We start from the raw sequence: 20,342 nt of genomic DNA, 5'->3' as shown, positions 1-20,342 counted from the left end.
CTCATAATTATTCTGGACAGACTGCCCTGTATATATATTTTTTTATGTCAATATTCATACATCGATCATTGTTAACTATGAAGAAGGCAACACATTGAGATTGAATGTAGGTTTTTTGGCTTGGTTGCTTTTTGATCAAGTTGGCTTATGCTGACCTGATAAGAGAGTTTGATATGAAGGACAATTGACTGCTCAACTCTGTCATTTTTTTTTATTTTTTTTTCTTCTTCTTCTAAAACAAACAAAACGACAACTTCTTTTCCAGTTCAACTTTTTTTTTCTTCCGGTTCAACTTGGTGCAACGGACGATATTCCTAAAATTGCATAATCTTTGTTTATCAAATTAGTTTTGTGCACAAGGAAGAATCTATATCTTCGTACGGATAACATTATATTGTCCGGTATCAAAGAATTAGAATTTAACTTCAGATTACATACAACACTAAAAGGTTTCATACGCTTATGATCAAACTCTCTAGGTTACGAAAGAGAAACAAAGAAATATTATACATCGGCTGCAGTTTCCTGAGGTTTGATCGCAGCCATCTTGTAAAATACTAATATTGAAGACATCTTGTGAAACAACTTTTCAACTATCAAAGGTTGAGCTTGTCTTGTCGATAACTATCAACTCAAAAACTATGTGCCTTCTAGTAGAGTTAATGGCTAGTTTGTTAATGGACACTGCAGGGTATCTGCTCCTACGTCTTTATCAGCTATTTCAGCTACAGTGTCGCCTGTAGTTGGGAGTTCTCCAGGCAACAAAATCCTGAATACAACGTAGTGATGATTTAAGCTTTTCTCCCCTTGTAGTCTGTGAACACTACCTAATGCACCTGCCTTGGGATTTGGAAAAGCATAAAATATGCGCCTGATCCTTTGATGAACAAGGGCCATCGCACACCTAAAATGGAAAACATATCAGGTAACAATTATCAAAACAATCTCAAACTAAGGGAAGTTCGTCATGAGAGAACATTGAAACTTAGTCAGGAACATACTACATGATATAGGTGCATGAGTAGGCAGCATAAGGAGTATAGATTGCAAGAAAAGTGCAAACCAATAAGTACATGAGCTTCGTTTTCAAATACTTACATTGTACATGGCTCCCAAACAAGGAAGATGTCATAACCAGTACATAGATAAGGTCTCTCTGATATAGAACAAGAATCCTTAGCATGCAAAACCTGTTTGTCTTCATTCTTAACCTGAAAATAGCATAATACCATTTGAGATAGATTCAATCCTAGAAGCCTTTCTGTCTTAATGAAAATCTAATCTAAGATGCCATTAAGAGAACCTTCAACTAAAGTACACAGAGAAACATTACTGCCATCAAAGGGTGAAGGTTGCTAACACTAACTTGGTGTGTCTGCTAACACAGTACTTGAACATGTTTCATATTACGTTCAACATAATACACCGGTCTGGAAACTAAATCTCCTTATTCACGGCAAGGATATAACAATATGACATGGCTTTATGAACATTGCATCTAAAATCTGTGAAAGCGATGCCAGCACATCACTAGAAACACATGTTGTATGGAAAAAGAAAAGGACAAAAAAACAGCATTGCATTGATTCTTACATTGACTATAAGACACACTAAAAAGGTAAAAACACCCATGTACAAGCGTCCTACAGTGGAAGTGGGGTTGGGGAAGAGCTAGATACACTTGCGATCAGAAAGAATGTTTACAGGATTTGAACCTGTGGTTGTGACGAGACAAACTTATTGCCAGGCCTAGGGTTCAAATAGAAAAAAGAATCTAAGACTTGTTCTTGCCTCCATGCCATATAATATTAAGTAAATTAATAATCATACCATGTTGGCTAATTGGCTATCCATAAGCGGATCCTTTGGGTATTTTCACAGTAGGAAAACTCAATGAAGGTGTCTAATCAAGAAAACAGAAATTAGCTCACATTTGTAAGGTTGGTCATTGGTCTTTTTGCTGGAGAAGTTATGGAAGAAGACTGCACATCTTCCACTTCATAATACTCATATCCAATGTGTTCAAGAGCAGGAAATAAGTGTCTATCCCTGGCAGCAGAAACTTCAATAGCAACAACAGCAGCATGCCGCAGAGGATGCCAATAACACGAACTTGTCCTTGGCTGTTGCTCTGACAACCGCCAGGGGTTCAAACAAGAAACATTAGTATACAATTTTCTGGATTTATCAGATGAACCATTTGAAAGTGGGATTATATTGCTTGATACTTGAGACGACTTGGGATAAGAACAGAAGGATTCTGCTTGTTCAATACAGCCGATACCCATGCTTGCTTTCCGGGGGAAGCCAAGAGTTGATTTGATCACAGGCAGTTGCAGTAATCTGCTTGTTGGAAGGGTCCACGACAACTGCAGCATTGACTAACTGCAGAGCAGGCAGAACAAAGAGACTCAGACTAACACACACATAAATAAATGAATAAATCACCAAAATTTCAATGTGGTCTATGCAAGCAAACCAATTATCCATCCCTGACCAAGCTTGATGTTCAAAAGGTGTAAATAGCATTATTATGGAGTTGAATACATCATATGAAGCTCTTTTAGGTACAAATCGAAGGAAAAAAATGACGCTCCTTTAGGCAATTCATTATGTAGACTACTCTACTCTCACAAATACACCAGAGTACAACGAATCAATCTACCACACTCTAATTCATCTACATGCAAAATAAACTCAGTGCAAAAAAATTTTTTTAATAGAATATATAACTCATTACCAATTCTTTACTGGATTTTGCTAACTCAACGGCAAATTTCATGAAGCTGAAAATCGACTGTGAGTCCTCTTCACTAAATCCCATAATGCCATCAATATTGCTGCAATTGTAAATAAAAGAGAAGAGGAGAAAAGAAAAGACGGCAAAGATAACTCAGAACATCAAAAAGCTGAAATTATTTCAAAAGTTACAACTTACAATCAAGAATTACATGAATAAATAGATCAAGTGCATCAAACATATTCTAGCTACATCATACAGTGCCACTTTGTAGAAGCTTGATGATATATCATACATAAAAATGAGAATTGAACTTTTTGGCACCACAGAGTGATAGTTAGCAAGCAGAATTATATGTCCATGAACAATTTTTTATTAAGTTCCTTACCATCAAAATTGTTGTATTTCAATATATTTATCTCACATGGCCCAAGCACATTACAGAAAGTTTTACAAAACTTCCCTTTATACAACAGCCGTTTTAGAAAATCCAGATGCTGTATTACTTATGGTACCATAACAGGTAACATTATTCTATAATTAACTGATTGAGTATATTATACTGCAGCAGATCCAACAAAAGGTAAGCTTGCTAATTCTAGGTTCAGAAAGAACAAAAAAGATTCAAGATATCAACAGTTGTTACCCTTCACTATTGACCAATATTCATTGAGATGTAACACAGAGTTAATCATGTCACAATGAAGTGAGAAGAATAACAACCATCATATTTAGAGAAATCACGTGTATCTTACTAGGTAAGCGGATGATATGATGTCGGCCATAGCTTGCATTGTTCTTCCCACTCTTCTTTTGATGATGCAGCATACTTACAAACCTAGTATAAGTGAAAAATCATGATTGCATCCAAAAGTCTAAAAGTCAGACCACAGAGGATATCAAATAGGACAATAAAAGAAAAATGTAAATCCCTTAGAACAATATTTGAAAGTATTTGATTATATACTATTTTCCACAGGCTTCAACTAAGAAATAAGCCAAGACCTACAAGTTCAAGGATGACCCACTTGTGCTATAAAAGGACTCAACTGGTAGGAGTTCACGAGCTCCTGTACGTTTTCCGGAACACAGTTCCATTGATTGTCATCTTCACAAGCAAGGCATAAGATCACCGACAGCTGAGATTTCCCTAATAAAAAAAAAACAATTATCGCCATCAAAAGACACTGCAAAACATACCCTAAAAATAATAGTAAAAAAAAGGGGCTCGTTTCACTTATCCTCTTTTCCATAGCATATTCCATCTCAAATGTAATCATCAAGGATACATTAACATACCCCCTTCAAGAGATCTCTTTCGAATCCGCTTCACATGTCGTAAATTCTCCAATGGAGCTATTTGATTCAGGCGCCTATCATATAACAAATGTCCATCAATTCCAAAATGGATCTTTAAAAGAAAGAAGAGTTATCCACTGAAGAGCGGCAAGAAGATGCTCCCTGCTTTCAAAAAATGTAAATAATCATAAACAAACTTTTCAACAATTTTCTTAGACTCTGCTTGGATTGAAAAAAAGAGTGTTAAGTGAAGTTAAGTGAGGGAGAGTGAAGTAAGATTTACTTCAGTTCCTTAATGAGTTTGGTGTCAATTCCATGGCAAAAAAAAGAACAACACTTTAGGCCCCCTCACCCAGTTAAGTGATGGGAGAGTTAATGAGAGGGTAGTGACATTGTTTGAGAAGGAGGTAGGGTTAATGAGATCTAAGGAGAGTTAAGACATGTGCGTTAAGTTAAAATGAGTTAAAAAGGTATTAACTATTAAGAATCCCTACAAATTTAATATGTGAAGGGGAAGAAAGCTAACCTGATGAGAGTGTTGGCAAGCTTTGGCTCCATCATTGATGCATACACATTCACTGTAACGGATTGAATTCCCAACAGAAACACATTTCAAAACACACCACAGAGAAAGTCCAATGCAAGCTGAGAGAGAGAAGGAGAGGCCGACCGGTGGGTTGTTGATCGGTAGGGATTGGAGGCTTGCCGGGGATGTTAACAATTCGCCACGCGTCAGCAGGCTCATTGTTCAACACTACCGTTTCCTTCCTTTTGTTGGTGGCTGTGTGACTGTAATGAATGCAATGGTAGCAGATGTTAGGCTCTATCATAGTTCAAATCAACTTCTCCTACATCTTGGTCTCCATGTGAACTCTCTAATCAATGCAAACTCTCTTTGTTACTTAAAGAGTGAAGTTGATAAACAATCAAGACAAGGGGTTGGAGGTTCCAGCTGTCATTGAAGACAAACATGAATTTTGGAATTGAGATGCCTCCATCATTTGCCCTAAAACCATTCTTAGCCATTTGGAATTGAAAAAACAAGGTTTCCAAAAGGCAAAGAAAACGACCATTTAAGTTCTGAAGCAGTTGTTGTAGTTTAAGCGAATATTCCAAAAATCTCAGTTTCTACCTTTTCCCGCGCTTTCTCCGACAAACCCCAATATTTCATGTGAAACAAGCAAAATTGTAGTAACTGAAATAAAATATAAAAGAAACCTTCGGATTTGAAGTTAGAGTTGATACCTGAACTGAAACAATCCCCGTACCTTCATCACTTTCGAACAAGGGCTGTACAGAGGGAGAGGGACGAGTTCCAGCCCTCCCTGAGTTTGAAGAAAAGCGAGGGAGGCCGTGGAGGCACACGACTTCTCTCTTTTACCCCTTGCATATGTTCCTAAATGGATTGCTGTTGATTGAAAAACGAAGGCCTCACAGGTCACAGGCCGAAGGTCTGAAACACGACAATTTAGCGCAAATTCAAGCCCACCGAGAACTTGCAAATTGAGCCCAACATCGCTACACTACGAAGCCCATGGTGACAAATTCAAAAGAAAAAGAAGAGAAAATTATTCGCAGTTAGAGGAAATCAGTTAGATATTCAGTAAATTCTCTCCTTAGTCCTTGCCAGAGCTTGGCATGTGAATTTTGTTCCTGTAAAAATCTGTATGTTTATTTGGCTCTTCAAGAGTCATAGATCTACGTATACCTTTTGCGACTAAATCTTTTTTTTTTCCATTTTTTCTGAGATTATTATTAATTATTGACTTGTATATGTAACATGGTTGCAGTGCAATCAGAGCTCGCGATTGAAGCGGATGGCCGACATTGCGAAAAACAGAGTGGTATAGAAAAAGAAAACAAAATTAATTTCCAGCTTCTTCATTGGTTTTTTAGAATTTTGTAATTTTTTTTTGAGATCTGTTGGATGGAGAAATTGCTGATCCAATGCAGGGCGATGAGGCGAATGAGAAAACGCCCAAGAATGTGTTTGATTTGGGAGCGTTTGTTGGGGACTTGACTCTCGAGGAGGATGCCAGCAGGTTTCACTACTTGATTGTTGTGTTTATTGTTGTATCAGTTTAATTTATCTTAGTGTCTTGGCCCGAGAAGATCCACCTTGTGTTTTGGTTGTTGTTAGTTGTGATGATATATCTTTGGAAGGACTCGAGCAGGAACTAGAAGAGTGTAAGAGTGACGATGTAAGTAGCACCAAAGTTGGTTTATCGTGCACCTATTATGTCGGCTCTATTTGGGTCTCAATTGATACCTGTGTTTTGCTTCACTAATTTTCATTTTTTCCTTGTCCTTGTCTTCTTGATCTTTGTTGCAAGAAATTTGTTGAATGCAAATTTCGCTATTCTTATGGTCTATCGACAGCTCGACATCTCTGCATAGCTATAGTTTAGCTGTTGTTATGCTTTGTGGCTTGGGGAAATATTTGGCCACCCACGGCGCCCCTTACTTAGACAATGGCGCTTATTTTGGTTGTACAAAATAAGTTTGATTTATAAAGTTTCTTTGTTTTCTCAAATGATATTAGATCTCATTTTGTTGTCTACTGATTTTCCTTGTTGCCAAAAAAAAAAATAAAAGGCATCTGGTGCATGGTTTTTGTTTCTTATGTTGCCTACATTTTCATAGGTTGTTACAAACATATTATCGAAAGGTACGACACTAAGAGACCATACAAAGGGGGTCGAGAACAATCTGCGGCAAGTTGAATTGGACTCAATTCAGGTTTGTCGTTTTTACTAGGAATGCATTTCTTGGACACTGTCAACACATCAGTTATGTTCTACTTCATTTGTGCTTGTACAATTTTCTCTATTCTTCTTGATCTTATGGTTAATATGGATTTGTTTTGTTCAGTTTGTACTAATGCTTTAGCTTAAAGGTAGATAGTACTTGGCAAATATTTCTGCGGCAAGTTGAATTGGACTCAATTCAGATTTTGCATATTCTAAGTCATGCTCAAATATTTCTGGGCAAAACAGTATGACCTTTCTTTCTGCAATTTGTTTGCTTCCTTTTGAAATTTAGAGTCTGAATTCTAAGTTTTTTTTTTCTTACACAGTTATTTCAATGATAGAATCTTAAGCATCTTGATCATTTCTCAACACTGAAGTAATTCTCCCTTTTGGTTGAAGGACACATCAATCTTAAGATACTTGTTGCCAAATATAAATTTTTTTATTCTGTTAATTTTTGAAGCCTTTATTAATTTGTTTCATTTTCCGTATTTGGTATAGCTCTTTGATGGCTTCATCTTTTTGGTAGAATCTTTGGTTCAATTACAGACATTTCACTCAATGGAATGGTCATTTAGCATGTAGTGACGATGTTTTGGAATGTTGTTTGGACCTTGGTTAAGAATATTGTTGGTTTGTGTAGTCACAAAGTAAAAGTTAATACATGGCTAAGGTTCTCTTATCAATATTAAGTTTTCTTTTTCTTTTCCTTTCATTGTGTTTTACCTGTTTTATTTATTCGTTGGATGCTCATTTTCATCTCATACTTTCCTTGTACACAGGATTACATAAAAGAGAGTGATAATCTAGTCTCTCTTCATGATCAAATTCGTGATTGTGATTACATCTTGTCACAGATGGAAACTCTTCTTAGTGGTTTTCAGGTATGTCTATATTTGCTAGATCCTGCAATATTTCTGTGTTTAACTTTGAAACGCTTACTAATTCTTCTTTTTAAAAAATGCATATTTGTTATGATATTTCTTTATATTTTTTTGGCAAAGGAAATGATTTTCCATATTCAAACTTTTTGTGACATTGGAGTGTTTGAAATCTGTCATGGATCTTTAATTCAAACAATGATAGAGTTGCTGATGGGGAATTAGTATTTGTGGTTCTTAAAATTTTGTCTGGTTTTGTAGTGTCATTGTTTCTACCTTCTTATATCTGCATGTTTCTGAATCGCCTTTTCTTCGTGGGAAATGGCATGGTAGAATATCTTGAGAAGCAATAATCCTCAGAGAAAAGAGTTGTAGTTATGGCCAGCAGATGTTTTCTTTGCAAAAGCAAAAAGGAAACTGTCAGACATCTTATCCTCCTTTGTGACTGGGTCGGCAATTTGGGAAACATGGCTTTAGAATCAATGAGAGTGAGTTGGACAGTATCCGGGTTTATCAAAAACTGAACTGAAGGCTTGGCCTTCTGTAATGGAGTAAACAGTGGGAGGAAATTTGTTCATGTCGTTCCACTATTCATTTATTTGTTTATTTGGAATGAGAGCACCAAGAGGACTTTTTAAGGATCAGAGACGCACTTTGATATTCTAAAGGAAAGTTCTCATTTATTTCATTTGGTGCAGTGTTTCTTGTAACTTGGATTAAAACACTATCAAATTTCCAAGAAGCATTTGAGTCCAAAACATAAGAGATGTTGGAAGAAGTGAATCTCTTTTTGTGATCTTATTTCTGCAGATTAGTATAATTGCAGGATTTGGTTGGCTTGTTCTACCAATTTCTGGTGCAACTCCTAATTTTCGTTGATTTTTTTTCCTGTTAAACCTGCTGGTTTCATTTCTTTGTTTTACTTTCTAGGTGGCAAACTGGCAATGATCTTTGTAGTTTTTCGGTGACATCAATATTATAATTAAGGTTATATAATTCTTGCAGATTGAGATTGGATCTATAAGTTCGGACATAAAAATTCTTCAGGAGAAGTCCATGGATATGGGTCTGAGACTGAAGAATCGTAAGGTACTGTTATCATAAAAGTGTCTTGTTTCCTTTTTCCTCCTTTCTTGGAAAGTGGTAAAACCACAAAAGCCTTAAATTTGTACGTTCTTAGTTAGTCTTGGCAGTTATATATTTATGACTGAGATTACATGTGCTTAGATTAAATTAGTGTTCTACACCTTTAAGCTTTAGTTTCCTCTAAGAAATGGAAGCATCCTAAATAAAGCATATAGGTCTGCCTTAGGTCATAGAAGCATCATGTCTCATACATCATGTAATTGATATGGATTCTTCTAGATGATGTCAATTGAATGGTTCAATACTCTTCTTTTGTTGAAGTCATTGTTCCATCACTATATTTTTCAATAGACATAGCCATTGGTTTAGCCAAGCTGAAATACAAGATAGCTCACAAGCCAAGTAGAAGCTTGATCCAGGCTATTTTATCTGTTAAGATTAGTTACTTTGTCATTCAACCAATGAGTTAACTTGTTGGATTATGGCTTTTCACATCATTTATATTTATTCCAACACTGATGCAGGAGTACCATTAATACAGTTTTTTATAAGTTAGTTTATTATCGGGTCTATTTTATTAAGTTTCTTTTAGTTTTCACAGTAAGGGTATTGTCGGAATTTCCAGGTGTGCTGGAATTTCGAATTTAGTATTAGTTATTTGTTTTGAGAGTTTTTTATTAGGTTATTTTGTTAAGTCAAGTCCTAGTTATATTGGAGTCATATTAGTTTACTTTTAGGAATCCTAGTTTTATTTGAAGGAAATTTCTTATGTAATTAGGATTACTAGGAGTCTATATATATGGATGCAAATCAAGAATAAATAATAATGAGAGTTTTTATACAAATTTGTTATAGGAGAGATTCCTTAAACACGCTCGGTGAGAGGCTGAGAGGGGAAGGTGAGTTTATCCAACCCTACCTGAGAGATTCATGGTCGTTTTTGTTTGATTCAAAAAATACAAGAATTTTGGTTCTAGATTCAGACGAATCAGACCTGGGAATTGTGAGTTTCTGTCCTTGAGTTTTAATTTTGGGCTTAATTTGGGGATTAGGGTTTTGGTTGCTCAATCCTAAACAAATTCTACATCGGTAGTTCAAAAACTTCATCAAACACTCTCCTCACGTGTGGGTAGGGCGTTTCGACGGCCCAATACATGCACAACAAACGAGTCCTAACACCAGAGCTATTTTCACTAATGCCCTGTGGAAGCTAAGGTTTGAACCCAAGACCTCTTGCTTCGATACCATGTTAAGATTAATTACTTTTTCATTCAATCCAATAAGTTAACTTGTTGGGTTGGGGCATTTTACATCATTTATATATATTCCAACTATTTCAAGCAAGCCCTTCAATAGAGGTTGATGCATGGCCGCCCTATTTTTCCAATTTTCTTTGATTTTTAATGTCCCAACACCACGGTAATTGGTTTATGTTCTTTTAACAGGTGGCAGAATCAAAATTGGCGAAATTTGTTGAAGACATTATCATCCCTCCAAGGATGATAGACATAATTGTTGATGGAGAGGTCTTCCCGATATTTGTTTATCGTCATGCATTTTTATGTTAGACTGATTTATTTGTGATTAATGTTGTACGCTCCCATGGTCTCTTCCACTAGTATACATGACCATGCATTTTTGTAGCATCCAATGATTTAATTCTCTTAGTTTTATTTGACTTAATTGTTCATAGTTCGTTTATTTTGTTTGAGAAAGTTCAGTGGGATCTTAGATTCTTAATGCTGGAACATGGATTTGGGTAATGGGTAGTCACTCCACGTGGTAGGAGTAGTTTATGGATATAATACTACATGCTTTGAGAGAGTGTGTGCAGCCTAAGATCAGGCTTTTCTGTGTGCATTGAGTTATGTTTGTGAGCTTTGTAGAAACCTAGATACTAAGGTACGCATTTGAATATTGGCGACACTTAGTACCAGCCCCGTCTTCGTGTTGGGCGATCTTTGATGTATTATTCTTTCAATTCTTGGATTTTCTTGTTAGATTAAAAATTTCAAAGCATGTATATGTGGACATAGCTTGTTTTACAAATAATCTGCAGATCCACGCTGCTATTTGATTGTAAAACCATGAGTAGCCATATGTTTTGTAGTTTATATTGGATAAGGAATTTTGTCCATTTTCTTTTCTTTCTCAAATTGCCTTATTGAATGACTGTTTTGTGATGTCACATGATCTAGCTTGACTTCATGTAGGTCAATGATGAATATATGAGGGCTCTTGAAACTTTAAGTAAGAAGCTGAAATTTGTCGAAGTGGATGCGATGGTTGGGGCTTCAAAAGCCCTAAAAGATGTTCAGCCCGAGCTCGAAAAACTTCTGCAGAAAGCAGTTTCAAAGGTTCGTTATTGATTGGAGTTGCTACAGCCTACATGTTTTGGATCACTTTGACTACAAGTCACTTGCACAATATATCTTACGTCACTTGCATAATATATGCTACTTTTTCAAAGATCAAAATTTTATCAAGCAAGAGCACCTAGACTAAGATGTCTTGTGAACACACGTTGTTCCCAACTACAGTATTCTGTTTGTCATCTATATTAGTTGGGAGATTATGAGCATTAGCAGAAATTTGTCTACATGATTTTCTACATACCCCCTTTTTTCCTGGAATAAACGAAAGTAAAACTTTCTTAGCCAGTTGTCCTGTCAATACTCATATGAATACATCATATGCCATGTGTAGTAGTAAATTTGTTCAATTATGACTTAATTTATAAAACAAAAGGCATGGAGGACCTTACGTCCTATTAGTCAAACTATCCTAGCTCTATTTTTTTCAGCATTTTGTGAACTTATTGAGATTGATGCTAAATCTACTATAAGTTCTATATACATTGAAAAATTGCATCAAATTATGTTGCACATTCATCACATATTCATAATTATGTATTGTTAAGCTGTCGGCTTGAGTACATTGAATTTTTTGTACTCGTATCTTTGTAGGTGTTTGAGTTCATTGTTCAAAAGCTACATGCTCTGAGAAAGCCCAAAACAAATGTCCAGATCCTTCAACAGAGTGTACTTTTAAAGTACAAGTGAGTCATCGTGATGATATTATTTCTGTTTTTCAAATCATCTGGCAATTCTTTTGTTGGTTGTGCATGGTTTGAATGTATGAGCCATGTAGAGTTATTAGCTTTTGCTTCCCGTGATGCAGATTTGGTTCTATTGTTTTGTATAATTTATTCTTTATGTTTTCTATGTTATTTGTTATTTACCATAGAGAAAGCTGCTATCGAAGAGTGATAAGTTTTATATCCATTGATCATATTTTTCATGATTTAGATCCTTGTTACCTCATTTCTCTGCTTCAATTGGAAGTATAATACAACTTACTAGATTATAACATGAAATGTATAGGTATATTATTTCCTTCCTTAAGGAACATGGCAAGGAGGTATATCTTGAGGTTCGGGGAGCATACATTGACACAATGAACAAGGTGAGTGATTGGAATTTGTAACTTGTCTTTAATAAAGATCTTCTGGGAGACTGGGACATTAAAGGTTATGCTATGAATAAAGATTTTGCTACCTGTAAAACATTCATGTATAAAGTGATACCTTGTTTCCACAGTTTGCAATCTGCATTAACTAGAAGCACCTCTTAGACCCTATGCAAAGCGTGTATGTAACTTCAATTTAGTTACAAGTCATTGTTCTGTTTATCATTTGCTTCCTCACTACCATTTCCCTCGATTCTAATCCAAGCTTGAGGACAGTGAAGAATAGAAGCATATTGCCCATGTCTGAATGATGTGGTGCTTTTAGTTGGAGTGAAGAGCCTTAGAACTTTAATAGGCAGGTCCATTACTTATGTTTAGCTTATTTCCCTGGGACCTTATTTGTTATCGCAATTCTACTTCGGTTATTTCATTTGATTTATGAGATTTTCTTGGCTCTTTACAATTTTTAATTTAATTTGCGTCTTTGGTCCGTCTCTTCAGTTTAATTTTCTTTTCCTTTATGATTGTTGTTGGCTGTATGTTCAATAAATATGATTCTCAAAAGCTGTCATGTTTTATAGTAGAAAGTACACACTGATAACTGAAAACCCTCAAATGCTTTGTTGTTCTTTCACATATTTTAGGTTTTTTTCTTATGAAGTGCCCTTGCTCTTATATTTAACCATCAAAAGCATGCATTTTTCGCGCTACATTATTTGACCATCAAAAGTATAAATGTTTTGACCATGTGATGGTGAATATGTCTCTTGTAAAATACCAAACTAGAAACGTAAATGTGTCTACTGAAAGTAGCAGTCAGAGCAATTGCTCTGGACAAAAAGGATGTACATAGAAACTCTTATTTTTTGCACCTGTTAGTTGGAACTTGGAAATGAGTGAAGTGTCCATAGAAAACCCTTTTTCTCTCTTGTAAAAGTTGACTTCCTCAATTTGAGTCAAGGAACCATGAGGAGACTGAAAAGAGAGAGACTTTTTTTAAATTTGGACTGCAAGGAGATTGAACTTTATTCATAACACAATTCTAAATTCTTAGAGAAAGTGTACCAAATTCAATGCTTCTTTGGGAATACTAAAAACGCAAGACCTTCCAGTTTCTTTAGTATTGATGCATCATTTTAAAGATTCTTTAGTGCCCAGAGTGTCTAGAAATCTGAGTTCCTTGAAACTCTTTTCTTTAATTTTTTTTCCCTTATATTATAGTCTATAATCAGATGGAGTCTTGCTGAAATGCATGATGCATTTTTCCTTCTATTATAATTTATAGCGCTATAATTGTTATTGCATGATATACTGAAATGCATGATGCCTCACTGACCAAATGAATGAATATGTATTTTGATTCGTCCTTGGGTTATTTTTTTGTCAAATTTAGCTTCTCATAAATAGCTTGCAGATACATGTCGAAGTACTATGAATCTATGAAACAGCTTAATCTAGTGTAGTGCATGATATGACAGGTCAAACGATGAAAATATTGTTTTGGGGCTTATCCTAGGTTACCTCCCCTTATTGTTTTGCATCGGGTGTATTTCAATTGCTTCACATATATGTCTCAATTTGAACATTTTAACGGCAAATTGAGTTTATCATGTGTTAAAAAGTTGTGTTTTTAAGTGCCAGATTTACCATGTCAAGGTGGCCACTAAGAAGTATTGAGTCTCTGACTCTCTGCTCTTTGTTTTACAGGTTCTAAGCGGGCATTTCCTTGCTTATATTCAAGCACTGGAGAAATTACAATTAGACATAGCATCATCTAGTGATTTAATTGGTGTGGAGGCCAGAAGTCCTAGTCTTTTTTCAAGCAGAAGAGAACCATTGAAGAATAGATCTGCTGTCTATGCTCTTGGGGAGAGGATTAACATATTAAAGGTGCTCACGAGCTTGCTCTTACCATATAGAATTTTTTTAGGTATTTGTTTGTCTGCCCGAACATGCGACCCAGTGGTAGAGTTGCAAGGGTGCAACCTAGAGGTCACATGTTCAATTCCTGGAAATAGTGTCTCCACATATTATGTGGGTGTAAGGTTTGCGTACATCTTGATGTTCCTGAGCCTGCCCACTGCGGGAGCCTTGTGCACGGGAGTTGTTTACCTTTTAACAGACAAACATGTGGCTTAGTGGTAGAGTTGCTTAGAGATCACAGGTTCAATTCCTGAAAATAGCCCCTCCATATGGGGGTAAGGTTTGCGTACATCTTGCATATCTCAACCCTGCCAACTGTAAGAGTCTTGTGCACAGGAGTTTGTTTTTATTTGCCTGTTGGGCTACTTAGAACTTTCTATTCTGAAGACGATGTCCCATATTATACACGTATAATTGCTTATATCTGTATCATCATTATATATAAAATTCATACTAGCATCTCTTACCCCTTTCTCTTTGTCACTGCAAAATTAAATAAATCATTCTGGCATGCATGACTGTTGTAGATTTAAATGCATGTTTTTTCTGAGAACACGGAAACTCTCCAGCGTAGGGCCCACCCATGTTTAGTAGACCCTAGACGTTGGCAATCACCTGCAAACCACGGATATCAGTTAAGTCTAAGTTCCACTTGGGGAATTTGTACCCTTCACCTCCGAGTCCGAGTTTGCAATCGGTCCCAGGCTACCTTTCCTTACTATTCTTATTCAGCTGAAATGGATGTTAATATGTTATCTTATCTTCTTACTATATTGTTTCAGTACCTGATAGTTATACAAAAATCTGGTTCTTTAAAATGTTGGTGTTATCCTCTTGTCCTTACATATCAATACATGGTTGAGGTATTGGTGAACATTTTGTGTATACATGGTTGCAGACAGGTCGATATCTGAGACTGCATTGTTCAGCCCTCTCTGTTTGCTTTTAATGTTTTTAGTCTAGGCTATGATAAATTGAAGACATGACTTTCTCAGAAGTATAGCTTTAAACTTTAGATATCATGATTACCACAGGTCCACAGTTACTTATTTTGATTGGTACATAAAGTTGATTTTTTTTTACCTATAATATAGATAAGCAGGGCTTTTCATTTACATTAATTGGAAAAATGTTGCTGATATTATTACCTACCTTGAGTTCTTATGTGTTTTATAGCTGACCATTTTTATGTCGAAATGTATTGGTTTAGGAAATTGATCAGCCTGCATTGATTCCACATATCGCTGAAGCCAGCTCCCAAAAATATCCATATGAGGTCCTTTTCAGGAGCTTGCACAAGCTGCTTATGGATACTGCTACTTCTGAGTACCTTATAGCTGCCTTTCTTGTTATTATTTTATTTTTAAATTTCTTTCTACTTCTTAGAGAAGGCTAAGTTGTGTGTTGACTGCTTTCTTTCATTTTGCAGATACCTTTTCTGTGATGATTTTTTTGGGGAAGAATCCATATTTTATGAGATTTTTGCTGGTAATTGTGATGGACGATTCTCTCCTTCGAATGTATAGCTTTTACTTGTGCAGTTGTGCATGAAAGTGCACTAATGGGATTTAGATAATATTGGACTAATTTTACCACATGCTTGGGGTATTGCGTATGATCTCAAAGCTTCATATCTTTGTACGTGATGATGAGATGAGAAAGTTCTTATTTACATATGGAAGAATTTGGTTCAGGTCCATTTGCTGTTATTGATGAACACTTCAACTCAATGCTTCCAAATTGTTATGATGCTATTGGCCTAATGCTTATGATTCGCATAATACACCAGCACCAGGTGATGTCCTGAGCTTGTCTGATTATTTCAATGTGCCCATCTTTGGCTTGAGGTTCAATCTTCAATCACATTTTATATCATGTCGGTCTGAATCTCATACATATGTATCCACTTCCTTGAAAACTACGAGATTTCGAACATTGGTATAGTGCATAGAAATGTAATGCATATTTTTCATGGATTTTGAGTGAAGAATAAACTTGTGCCAACTGTAGTATCATTATGGTTGCAGTGCTTTCTGTTAAATTAGGATTTTGGTGCTGAAAATAGACTAGGTGTTTGTTCATTCAAGATGGTTCACAACAGTTCACAGTCCAATCCTAATCGTATATTCCTTAACCTGAGATAGGCTCACCGAGAACTAAAAGTTGTCTGGCTCTAGATTTGAAAGATAAATTTGCCATCAAACTATGACAGAAAGCTTATTTTATTACGGTTTGGCCATCAAGAAAGAACCAAATAAATCGAATTAGAACACAAGCAAATGACATATACATGGAAGTAATAGATCCTAAGGTCACCTGATTAAATACTTCATGATATTTAAACATCATGGTTGTAGTTTATGCTCAAATCAATTTACTCTGTCTGAAGTCTGAACAGCTGGGCTTTTCTATTAGCTCTGCCCATCTAGATGTTACATGTACTCTACTGTCTCCTTTTGTATGAGGTGCTACATTATATTTTTGTATTTGAATTAACTACCTTGTTCTCATCCATTTTGAATTCTTAAATCCGAAAACCCAATATAAAACTCTCTCTGATAGTCTTTGCGACAAATGACAGTTCACTTTTTTTTATGCATCATTTGTTTTGTTTTTTTTTTAATTATTAGCATAAGAGGAGACTCGAAACATGCCCTGATTCATGATTTGCATTTTATGCATGACATGGTTCTTGCTAGGTTTATAATCTTAGTGTCGAATTGATGTCTTGAAAATAGTTTGTGGGTTGCTGATGTGTTAATTTCCTTTTCCAGCTTACCATGTCTCGGAGGAGAATTCCTTGCTTGGATTCATATCTAGATAAGGTCTGTGTTTTTGGATAAATGATTAACCCCCTTCTAGAATTTTTGAATTTTGCTTTACGGTCCAATTACTACAGCGACTTCTTTTAGTTCTCTGTAGATTGACCATAGCTGAATAGTCCTTGAGATTTATTTATTTGTGACTTTAGATCAAGTATTCTATGCGTCTGCAAGAAACATGAATGCATTACAGAGGGAGACTTAACTTGCTCTACAATAAAGGAGAACATGGTCGATATATCCTGGATATTACAGCTGGATGGTGGTTGAGATAGGCCAGCTGAATTGTTGGATTTACATCATAAGTGGAAGTGTTAAACTTTATTAGAATATGTATAAATGATGTGAAACTCCCCACCACTAATCTTAACACGGTATCGGAGAGGGAGGTCTTGGGTTCAAACCTTAGCTTCCACAATTTAAACCCTATTTGTTGTTGCCCCAAGTGTGGGCCTTTGTGTGTTTGTTGTTGCCCTAGTGTTGGGTCTCGTTTGTTGTGCACGTGTTGGGTCATCGGATTGCCCAGCCCACGCGTAAGGGGGAGTGTTAGAATATGTATAAATGACGTGAAATGCCCCATTCGATGAGTTAATTTATTGGGTTGAATGACAAAGTAACTAATCTTATCAATCTTATTTTATTATAGTTCAATGGCAGTTTTCATCACAGTGAGACTAACTCTGAATAAATCTGAGCAGGTCAATATTTCACTTTGGCCTCGCTTCAAGATGGTATTTGACTTGCACCTCAGCAGCCTTCGTAATGCAAATGTCAAGACTTTATGGGAGGATGACGTTCATCCTCACTATGTTATGAGACGCTATGCTGAATTTACGGCTTCTCTTATTCATCTTAATGTTGAATATGGGGATGGCCAGGTTAGTTATTTTTTAGAAATGAAAACTTAGTTTCTGTTTCCTTATTTTAGTTTGTTCTTTTTAGGGATTAGTTACTCATAATATTTGACTTCCAGCTTGACTTGAATATGGAACGACTGAGAATGGCTCTTGATGATTTGCTTATCAAGCTTGCAAAACTGTTCCCAAAGCCAAAACATCAGATTGTGTTTCTCATAAACAATTATGATATGACAATATCTGTACTTAAGGTGAGGATCGTGTTTTGGTTTTCTTTCTAAGTAAACTAAATCTTAGGTGTCTTGGCCATGGCTATCAAGTTTTGATTTGGAGAAGTTAATTATGTAGTTTATAGTGCCTTTTGGATTGAATTATGCATGCTAATGTTTGGTTGCTTAAGAATATCACATGCTTAGGCTTTTGGCCACTGATTATAAATTCTTGTCTCGTTTGATTCAGGAAGCTGGACCTGAAGGTGGGAAAATTCAACTGCACTTTGAGGACCTGCTGAAGAGCAACACAACATTATTTGTGGTAAGCAGGTCCACTTACCAATAATTGTTATATTATGGGTAAGCGAGCAAATACGAAGCCTGGACAATAGTTGACCACTAGGTTTTATGCTTCAGTTAATTTTGAAAGGGCCTCTAGCTGACATTGTACTTGAGCAGTATCATAATCACCATTAGGTATTTAAGTGAACATGTCGGACAAGGATCTGTCACGTAATCCTAAGGTATTAAGGTATTTAATCATGGTCAACAACAGCTTTTGGTTACAGAACTCGACTACTTTCAATTATTGTCCATGTCTGCCTCTTTGCCTTTTCAGAGTAAATTCTTTGTTTGTGGCTGTATTTCTTCTTCATTTTGTGCAGGAGGAGCTGCTAGTAGAGCATTTTGGTGATCTAATCAAGTTTGTGAAGAACCGAGCATGTAAGTATTATACTAAGCACAACTTGGAAGTTGGAACTCTTATTATTTGAGGAGATAACCTTATTTGCAATTATGACAGCGGAGGACCTAAGTTCTAGTTCTGAGAAGCCCATAACTATTGCTGAAGTGGAGCCGCTAGTAAAGGATTTTGCAAGCAGATGGAAAGGTGCAATAGAGCTGATGCACAAAGATGTCATTACATCTTTCAGCAACTTCTTGTGTGGTATGGACATTTTAAGGGCTGCATTGACCCAGCTACTGCTTTACTATACCAGGCTTTCAGATTGCATAAAGAGGATTGTTGGCGGGTCTGCGCTAAACAAAGATCTTGTTTCCATATCTTCGATCATGTATGAGATCAAGAAATACTCGAGGACATTTTGAACGATGGTTAACTTATAGCAACACCTAGCCACTCTCACGAGTTATTCATTGGTTGATTATGGATGCATTGCCAACTGAAGCATAGGAGGATTGAGATTTTGTTTACAATGCATGCTAGAACTCGTATTTGATGTGATGTTGAAACCTTGAGCGAAATCTGATAATGTTTTCATTGTGGAATGTTCAAACTATTCATGAACCTTTTTGGCTGTGCAATTTCTGAACAGCAGTACTCAGACTCTCGTAGCTATGTAGATACTTATGGAGTAAGTGAATACTTTCTGTTACCTTGGAAGTTATGTTGGCATGTGTTACTGGACACATGTATTGTGGGTGTGGGGGGCTGGGCTGGGCTGGGCTGGACTGGACTGGAGGAGGCAAGGGAAATAAAGCAGAGATGATGGATGGGGCAGAAAGAGAATCATGCAGAAGCATGATTGGGAATGAAGTGAGCTGGCAGTGGACACAAGTGAAGGCCCTTTTTTTGCCACAGATAAATAAAGCTGTGAGACAGGCATGTGTGTGACTGTGAAGGTGTTTTTTTTTTTGTAGGCATGTGCAATATTTTAACTTTATTTCTGGTGAAAGAAGTTGGAGACAGCTGCCCCAACATACCAGTTAAGACCTTTTCATTTATTATTATTTGGTTCGGCTTTTATCACAGCCGTGTGATCTTATTCATATAACTATGCACCCGGTGACAAATTTGAGAAGGATCGGATTGAGAGACTTTAATTCAGCTCCATTTCTTTTCTGAGTTGGAAGAGTTCAAGAGAACAAAACAACTCCTGATCAAGTTTCTGCTTCGGGACAATTATAGAAATAAATGTCTGGTCAAAAAATCAGAATTACTTCTTTTTAAAATCATATGATTATTTTCTTTTTTTTTAACCACATCATAAAAACTTGTCTTATGACATCCTATAGGGCCGCTCATGTGCATAAAAGTTTCTCACGTGACGATGTGGTAAATTGGACAGCAGTCCATATGGTATGACCCATAGAAATTTACCTACTTGTGGTTGTATGGATGGGTATCTCGAGTGAATTCATAAGGGCCCCTTGTAGCAGAGGCATGTTTATTACCTTTTCTTGGGGAGACCAAATTGCAATTGTTCAGGGCTACTATTTCCTAAAGGCTAAAAGACTCATACACGAAAAAAATATTTTATTTAATTAAGATTTAGAGAAGACATT

The 20,342-nt window shown here is 36.2% G+C and overlaps 1 protein-coding gene and 1 pseudogene across 1 annotated transcript; one reads left to right on the top strand and one right to left on the bottom strand.

Annotated features, from left to right (window-relative positions):
• Positions 1-378: 378 nt before the first annotated feature.
• LOC120010829 lies at positions 379-5,398 on the bottom strand (annotated as a pseudogene).
• A 164-nt stretch (positions 5,399-5,562) lies between these two features.
• LOC120010828 (vacuolar protein sorting-associated protein 52 A-like) lies at positions 5,563-19,377 on the top strand. The gene is given in 21 exon segments (XM_038861711.1): positions 5,563-5,704; positions 5,830-5,883; positions 5,993-6,081; positions 6,180-6,240; positions 6,683-6,778; positions 7,572-7,673; positions 8,676-8,759; positions 10,202-10,282; positions 10,970-11,113; positions 11,723-11,814; positions 12,140-12,221; positions 13,932-14,114; positions 15,358-15,473; positions 15,577-15,635; positions 15,842-15,942; positions 16,922-16,972; positions 17,668-17,847; positions 17,943-18,077; positions 18,286-18,360; positions 18,704-18,769; positions 18,771-19,377. Coding segments are annotated over 20 exon segments (2,199 nt in total). The 5' UTR covers positions 5,563-5,704; positions 5,830-5,856; the 3' UTR covers positions 19,146-19,377.
• Positions 19,378-20,342: the final 965 nt, after the last annotated feature.

This window comes from Tripterygium wilfordii, chromosome 12 (assembly GCF_013401445.1).
Source record: "Tripterygium wilfordii isolate XIE 37 chromosome 12, ASM1340144v1, whole genome shotgun sequence".
In the NCBI taxonomy this organism is placed as follows: domain Eukaryota; kingdom Viridiplantae; phylum Streptophyta; class Magnoliopsida; order Celastrales; family Celastraceae; genus Tripterygium; species Tripterygium wilfordii.
The sequence above is the reverse complement of the archived record's forward strand: the minus strand, read 5'-3'. Positions and strand labels throughout refer to the sequence as shown.